General features: G+C 37.8%; 1 protein-coding gene across 1 annotated transcript; it reads left to right on the forward strand.

Moving 5' to 3' along the window:
• The first annotated feature begins 2517 nt into the window (after positions 1 to 2517).
• On the forward strand, positions 2518 to 7001 carry LOC137715468 (putative galactinol--sucrose galactosyltransferase 1). The gene is made up of 13 exons (XM_068454809.2): positions 2518 to 3100; positions 3533 to 3792; positions 3885 to 3975; positions 4234 to 4282; positions 4380 to 4471; positions 4550 to 4657; positions 4746 to 4880; positions 4968 to 5378; positions 5491 to 5632; positions 5737 to 5804; positions 5906 to 6040; positions 6121 to 6338; positions 6438 to 7001. The coding sequence occupies exons 1-13, from the start codon at positions 2910 to 2912 to the stop codon at positions 6809 to 6811; spliced, it is 2274 nt and encodes a 757-aa protein (XP_068310910.2). The 5' UTR covers positions 2518 to 2909; the 3' UTR covers positions 6812 to 7001.
• The last annotated feature ends 1414 nt before the right edge of the window (positions 7002 to 8415 follow it).

Here is an 8415-nt window from a genome sequence, read left to right on the forward strand (position 1 = left end):
AAGACTGTCACATATATATATATATATATTGATTGGATTCATTGGTAGCACAACTTTGCTCGTTACTACTGGTTTCTAGATCAAGACTTTACTAATAAAATAAGGCTCACTTGCAGCTACTCAAAAAAAGATTCGTTTCGTTGATCTCAGAGAAGATTGTCACATATATATATATATATATATATATTGTTGGATTCATTGGTAGCACAACTTTGCTCGGTACCACTAGTTTTGTCACCGTTGTTGTTGATAAAGGCAACATCATTGTCACCTTTACTTCCAATGCTTTTTTGATGAAGCTGCAGTGTAAACTCAAGCTCCCTCACAACATCATTCATCGACGGTCGTTCGATTCCTTTATCATGTAAGCAACTTATAGCAATCTCAACGAACTTGTTCAAGCACTCGACTTCAATCTTACCCTTCACATTTGGGTCAATGATTTGGTCAAGTGTCCCGTCTTCATGACAACTCTTGGCCCACTCAGCGAGGTTGGTTTGCCTAGTCTCAACCGTTTGCAGCAGAGCTAGCCTCACATACAATATCTCCCACAAAACCATTCCAAATGAGTACACATTAGACTTCTTAGTCAGCTTTTAACGTAGGAAGTATTCCGGATCTAGATACCCGAAACTACCTTTCACCACCGTGCTGATGTGCATTTTGGACGTGTTGGTCATAACCATTTTTGACAACCCAAAATCCAAAGCCTTGGCCACCATTTTCTCATCCAATAACATGTTTGAGCTCTTAACATCACGGTGAATAATGAAGCCATTGGCACCACTGTGAATAATGGAGCTCTTAACAACCATATTACTCTCCATTTCTCTCTGTCGATGATCAGTCTGTTTTATGATGCATGACTTTATCTCCTAATTTACCAAAGCGTATTGTTTATACGTCAATATATGGCAAGGATGCATGAATTGGAACGAGGCTTTCATCAAAAGTCAAGAATGGAAAAGAGTGATGAAAGACTTGACCTGCATCTAGGATCGTTTGCTTATATGTTGGGCGATTGGTTATCTTAACTTTGTTGAATAAATTTTTCAATGTGCTCGGTGTTCAAAATGCCGGGTGGTACATCACATGTCATTATACAAGTGGAGGAACACGTATAAAATCACAAGTGGTATACTATCTTGTATTCCAGGCATACCGAATAATTCCCAACTTTGTGTGCTTGCAATAATTTACATTCCGATGCCAATGAACGGAAGCCAGAGTGGAAAGTTTTGAACCTTCTAAAGTTAGTTATGAATCTCGTTTTTAATAACGTTATTTAATGCAAAAATCTGACACATTTGATGATATATTTTTAATGTAGAGGAGTCCCACTAATGTATGTGGTATTCACCTATATATTACAAGTATAAGAGCAAATATGTTAATTTTTAATGTCTAAATAACATCACTCTTATGTTAGATATGAAAATAAAAATTCTTTAAGAACTTTATAATACTGAATTAGTTTTTGGAAATATGCTAGTCACTTTTCATGTTTTCGTCCAACAACGCATATTGATTAAATTTGAAAATTCCACGATTTTGACACCTTTGAAAATTCTACGATTTTAAAGCTCTCAGTCTACTCTTATGGGTATTTTACAGAGATATATATATATATATATACACTTTAACGAAAAATCATATTTTTAGTAGTAAAAAAGTTAATTCTGGTACTATTCACTTACAACACATTTTTGTCATTTTCGTTAAAACTCAAAAGTTTTCAAATCATTTTCATTAGTTTTTCTAATATTATACTCGTAAGTATAAACTCTTCAATCATCCAAATTAAAAAATATTGAAATTATTGTCACACCTCAAACTTATAACTTTATCTTTTTCTTTCTTGAAACTTCATTAATCAGGCAGTCACATGTTTTGAATGTGTATATGACAAAACATTCTGATTTAGCATTACTGTGTATGTGGCCCCTCCACCACACATCTTGACGGCCAATAATCGAAAGACTGATTTTGACAAAATAAAAAAAATAATCGAAAGACTGATGGGTTCGAGATCGAATCTTTTTCACTCAATATAATTGTAGTCTTTTTGTAGCTCTAATTCTTATTTAATACATATTAAATTTATGACAATAAAATTAAAAAAAAGTTAAATTTGTAAACGTATATCAATTAATAACTAAAACCACAGTGACGTCACACCCTTGAATGTAAAAGATCTGATCTCGGGAGGTAGATTCTCTGCCCTCCCATTTTCCGTGTCCTTCTGTGCTCTTCTATTTTGTGTAATCACGGTTAAATCATGTTAATATTTTATATTTTTTTTTTTATAAAAATAATAATATAAAATTTTTATATAGTTTAATCGTAATCACAAAAACAAAAAAGACACAAAAAGCACAATAAGTGAAAGGAGAGAGAATCTGCCTCTCTGATCTCGTGGGTTCACACATGCATTCGCCGTATGAAAAGTCAACTTCTATATCTGTCGAAAACATGGAAATTGACACCAATAATACAACTCGATCTAAATGATTTAATATGCTTCCAAAATAAAAAATTATTATTTAATTACGTGCAACATGGTACATGCAACGAATCCCAAAGCATAATGCGCGCCCGCCAAAACAAATATTTTTGTTTACATTCGACACAGAGTCCGAGGAAAGTGTCCTTTTTTCTTTTTTTTCCCGATTTCCACAGAGTCCTTGGATTGCAAAATTCAAATTTGCACAACTCCTTCACGGTTAATCGTGACAGTTTTATATATTTTGCTATAAATACCCCTCTCTAGATTTCCTCCAATATTCGTGTCTAACTCTGCAATCCAATTGCATTGTTGGTGTTGGGGTGTTCTTGTTTCACTCGAACTGTTCTTGTGGAGTTGTAGTTGGTGTTTTTGGTGGACTTTTTGCGGCGGAGGAAGAGCAAAGATGACGGTTGGGGCTGGGATTTCTGTGGAGGATGGGAACTTGGTGGTGTTGGGGAACAAAGTGTTGTCTGAGGTTCATGACAACGTTGTGGTTACTCCGGCATCTGGGGGTGCATTGACCAATGGTGCTTTCATCGGTGTCCAATCTGATCAGGTTGGTAGCCGCAGGGTCTTCCCGATTGGCAAACTTGAGTAAGTTCTTTTTTTTTTTTTTTCCTTCGTTGTTTTGACCTTTTTAGTTGAGATTTTCGACGTGTTTATCGTTAAGTTAATGGCGAACTTGAGTACGTTTTTGTTGGTTTTCACCTTTTAAATTGTGATTAGTGATGTGGGAAAGGTCATATTTTGGGTTTGTGGCTTAATTGTGTGTTAATGCAATTGGGAAATTTGATTAAGTTGTTCTGTTTTCACTTTTTAATTGTGATTTGCAGTGTGGGAATGTGTCATAGTTTGAATTTGTGGCTTAATTCTATGTTAATGTTGATGCAATTGTTAAACCTAAGTAAGTTTTAGGATTTTTGTTTCAATTTTCTAATTGTGATTAATGATGTTGTTAAGTTTCATAATTTGGATTTGTGGCTCGAACCTATGTGAATGTTTGATGTGCTCGATCTTTTTGTGCAGGGGATTGCGCTTCATGTGCGTTTTCCGGTTTAAATTATGGTGGATGACACAGAGGATGGGCAATTGTGGCCAAGATGTTCCCTTTGAGACTCAGTTTTTGATTGTGGAAACAAAGGATGAGTCTCATTTTGGTGAAGGAAGCAGAGACGGGGCGGATCAGTCTGCAGCTTATACCGTTATCTTACCGATTCTCGAAGGGGACTTCAGGGCTGTTCTTCAAGGAAATGAACTTAATGAGATTGAAATCTGCCTAGAAAGTGGTAAGGCAAAAGTCAAAAAGTTTTCAAATCTTTTCATGTTTATTTTTGTTATTTTAGAAGTAATTTTGGTTGGTTTTGAAACGGTTTTGTAGGAGATCCTGCTGCTGATGGATTTGAGGGTAGTCATTTGGTTTTCGTTGGAGCCGGATCAGACCCATTCGATGTCATCGCAGATTCTGTGAAGTAAGTTGAAGAGTTAATAAATTGCACGCTTGCTAATATGTTCTTTGATTTCTGCTCATGTCTTATTTGAAGTTTTCAGATTAAATGGTATAAAGGAATTAGATCGCCGTGCATTTAGTTTAGGATGAACAAACATATTGAATTTCTGATAGAGATTCTTCGTTAAGTTGAAATTAAAATTGAATTAGGACTGTCACTCTTTCTTGACAACATTATTTGTGAATGGGTTTACGTAGTTGTAATTTTAACTATATACAGGACCGTGGAGAAACATTTGCAGACATTTTCTCATCGCGAGAGAAAGAAGGTAACCTAATCTTTTTTCTCAGTTCGTCTGGATTGAATTCGCCTTTTCTTTTCCCACAATTCAATCATCTCTAAATGAATTATGCTTTATGTTTCAGATGCCAGACATGTTGAACTGGTTTGGCTGGTGTACGTGGGATGCTTTCTACACCGATGTGACTTCAGAAGGCCTGAAGCAAGGACTGCAGAGGTACTGATTTTCTCGTCATGGATGCTTTTGAATACTTGACATTAGCATTACAGAGACAGTAACGAGTGTTTTTTGCAGCCTAGAAAGTGGTGGAGCCCCTCCAAAGTTTGTTATTCTTGATGACGGATGGCAGTCAGTCAACATGGATTCCTCTGGTGTTGGATACGACGCTGATAATGCAGCAAAGTGAGCACTTGGTCCAAAGTACTCTCATTTTCATGTTGTCTCACCTTACAAATTTCGTTACATTATTATTTATGTTCTTCTCGTGCAGCTTTGCAAACAGGTTAACACATATAAAAGAGAACCACAAATTTCAGAAAGATGGTAAAGAGGGTCACAGAGTAGAGGATCCTGCTTTGGGGCTTCGCCACGTTGTTACCGAAATCAAAGAAAAACACGCTTTGAAGTAAGTCTTAATGTATTTTCTGACATTTGGTTGTCACAACTATTTAGTTTATTAGGAAGTAATTCTGTTTGTTTTTCGATCTTGCAGATATGCTTATGTGTGGCATGCCATAACTGGATATTGGGGCGGTGTTAGACCTGGTGTTGCTGAAATGGAACACTATGATTCAAAGTTGGCTTACCCAATTTCATCTCCAGGAGTCGAGTCTAATGAGGATTGTGATGCCTTGAAAAGTATTACCACAAATGGGCTCGGCCTTGTGAATCCCGAGAAAGTTTTCAACTTTTATGATGAACTGCACTCTTATCTCGCATCAGCTGGTATAGATGGAGTCAAAGTTGATGTTCAGAACATTCTTGAAACCCTAGGGGCAGGCCATGGCGGACGGGTAAAACTTACGAGAAAATACCATCAAGCATTGGAAGCGTCTGTCGCTAGAAACTTTCCTGACAATGGAATTATTTCTTGTATGAGTCACAATACAGATGGTTTATACAGGTAAAAATCTCTTTCACGTTTATGCGAGCAATATTACTGATTTCGTAAGACCTTGAGTTTTTTTGTATGAATTCTCAGCATTAATGATTTGGTATGACCTTGAATTTGCTAGTGTGAAGCGGACAGCTGTTATAAGGGCATCAGATGATTTCTGGCCTAGAGATCCAGCATCACACACAATTCACATCGCATCAGTTGCTTACAACACTGTTTTCCTTGGGGAGTTTATGCAGCCGGATTGGGATATGTTTCATGTAAGCAGCCAAACTCTGATATCTGATATCAGTTTGAAGTTCAAGTATTCTCCTATTTTGTTTTAGTTTTTCAATTCTTATTTTGGATTTGTTCTGCATGTTAGAGCCTGCATCCAATGGCTGAATATCATGGAGCAGCTCGCGCGGTTGGAGGATGTGCAATTTATGTTAGGTATGGTATTTGTTTTTGTCCTTGTCAGCTTCAACTTCTGATGTGAAAATAATCAAACCAGAGACAAATTTATCTGTGCTACCTATTTATATATGATGCAGTGACAAGCCTGGGCAGCATGACTTCGATCTTCTGAGGAAGCTCGTACTTCCTGATGGATCTATCTTGAGGGCCAAACTTCCAGGAAGACCAACAAGGGATTGCTTATTTTCTGATCCTGCCCGAGATGGGACAAGGTTTGTAAAAGGACATTAATGTTTTGTGGTTTTGTCTCTTCAAATGATGTGTGTTTCTAATCTAAATTATGGTATTACAGTCTTCTGAAGATATGGAATCTGAACGATGTTACGGGAGTTGTGGGGGTCTTCAATTGCCAGGGAGCTGGGTGGTGTAAGGTTGGAAAGAAGAACCTCATCCATGACCTGGAACCGGGCTCAATTACCGGGGTTATTCGGGCTAAAGATGTTGATTATCTGCCCAAGGTTGCAGATGAGAAATGGTCTGGGGATGTTGTCGTATTTTCTCATCTTGGTGGTAAGTTTAGCATTTGATTTGGTTCGTGTAGTCTGTACGTTTTACTAGTAGACCATACTGTCTAGAGTACTTAACATATTCATGGATTTAAATTTGCAGGAGAGGTGTCTTATCTTCCCAAGGATGCATCCATGCCAATAACATTAAAATCCCGGGAATATGAAGTCTTCACAGTGGTTCCTGTCAAGGAACTGTCCAATGGTGTAAAATTTGCTCCCATAGGCCTAATCAAGATGTTCAACTCTGGGGGAGCCATAAAAGAATATGATGAACCTAACACAAGCACAACAGTTGTCGTGAAAGCTCGCGGATGTGGTATATTCGGAGCCTACTCATCATCTCGACCCAAGAGCATAACTGTTGATTCGGGGGAAACCGAGTTTGGATATGAAGACGGGTCTGGTTTACTCACCACTGATTTGAGAGTGCCAGAGAAAGAACTGCATGTTTGGAACATCAGCATCGAGTTTTAAGGATTATAAATTATGAGTGTTGTTGTATTGGTGTTGTGTAGGCCTTTAGAAGGAAATGGTGTACCTTGTCATCGTATTGATTAAAATTGGGAGGAAAATGCAGACTGCCATTTGTCTGCGTCATGGCTTGTAGTTTGTATTCAAGAAATTCGGAGAGAAATGAAATGAAAGTTTCTATTTAATTAGTCAATGTATTATTGTCCGTATTATTTCGATAGTTTGAATCTTGACATGGAATATTGGTTTTCTTGGATGTTTTGCCCTGATGTTTGTGATGTGGAAGTCTGCTAGGCGGCTGTTTCTAATCCAATTTGTATCTCAGTTTCAGGGAAGGAGAGATGTTTCGGAGGCGTTGCTTGCGAAGAACAATCACAAAGGGCACTGTACTATCTGAGGGGAATGACACCGTCTTTTAGATGCGTGGATGCCTTACGATCTTTGCTCAAGGTTCCTTCCTTCATCTCTTTCCTTCCTCCCTCTCTCTGCACTTTTTCTTATACTTTGATGCTTCAGTCTTAGGATCGGATCGATGGTGAATATGGAATGTTGAATTAGGGAAGTTTTGGGTTTTCGTTAAGGATGTTCCTTATGAACGAACAGTCGTTCCGTGCGTGAAAATAATGAATGCCTACATTCTAATGACGATGATGAATGCAAAAAGAGCATTTGAAAACAGGCAATCTACGACGAGGCGGTAGAAGTACATATATTTTGTTGAAAGAAACTTCATTTTCCATGACAACTGCATCGAAGTGTTCACTGTAAATGGAGGACCTCATGCTCCGAAAATGGTTGGCTGTTGGCTTTGCGGTTCTGCTGAATGGATGTTTAGTATGGTGATACTTGGCATTGCTACAAGCCTAACGCGATCTGGCCTTTCTATGATTGACTGAAAGTTCACCGGCAGGCTCCCCCCGCTCTCGGATGAGAACTGGTTGCTTGAGTTTGACAATTACAAGCTGGCCTCGATCTGAAGCAAAAATTTTAGTTGCCATGCGCGGGAACCACCAGAATCGACGATGTAAGTTATTGGGGGCAGCAAAAGAAGAGAGATTTCACCCTCATAAGGTAACTTACTTGTTGGACTTCTTACCGTCTTTGTCTCGGGAACATTTGTTGCCAGGACTACTACAAAGGGAACTTGTTAAGAATACATCGATGGATCTACTCATGTACGACCCGTGAGGAGGATTAAAGGATTGGAGAGAAACAAAAAGCTCTTGGCTCTCTATTTAGTAGTTAATGAGAGAGATTTTTCACTGTACCGCGAAACACGGCCTGTTACCCTAATTGTTAGGGAGAAGTTTTTTTTTTTTTTAAAGTGTCCATCTACTAGTACAATGATATTTGGTGTACCTGGTCACGTTTCCTATACATTGAAAAATCTCTGAGTTAATGGTAAGGAGGTTGCAAAGTCCAAACATTTTCTTTTCGAAGAAATAAAATAGCAAACATGATAACCTGAAGTGCTTTTAATTCTTGAGCATAAATTTTAGACCCTTCAATTGATTGACAAGGTTTGACATTTATACAAATCAAAATTACTAGATTTGGAATAACTTAAATTTGTTTTTACCAATGAAGTTTTGAGATTCAAACTTCTT

The sequence above is a fragment of the Pyrus communis genome, chromosome 3 (assembly GCF_041283825.1).
Source record: "Pyrus communis isolate YQ-2024b chromosome 3, ASM4128382v1, whole genome shotgun sequence".
Lineage (NCBI taxonomy): Eukaryota > Viridiplantae > Streptophyta > Magnoliopsida > Rosales > Rosaceae > Pyrus > Pyrus communis.

What these genes read in the sequence shown, in the direction of transcription:
- LOC137715468 (XM_068454809.2), top strand. Translation starts at nt 2,910, where the DNA reads ATGACGGTTGGGGCTGGGATTTCTGTGGAGGATGGGAACTTGGTGGTG. An exon ending in GTCATCGCAGATTCTGTGAA is followed by an intron (nt 3,976 to 4,233) that starts GTAAGTTGAAGA and finishes AACTATATACAG; the next exon opens with GACCGTGGAGAAACATTTGC. An exon ending in GGATGTGCAATTTATGTTAG is followed by an intron (nt 5,805 to 5,905) that starts GTATGGTATTTG and finishes TATATGATGCAG; the next exon opens with TGACAAGCCTGGGCAGCATG.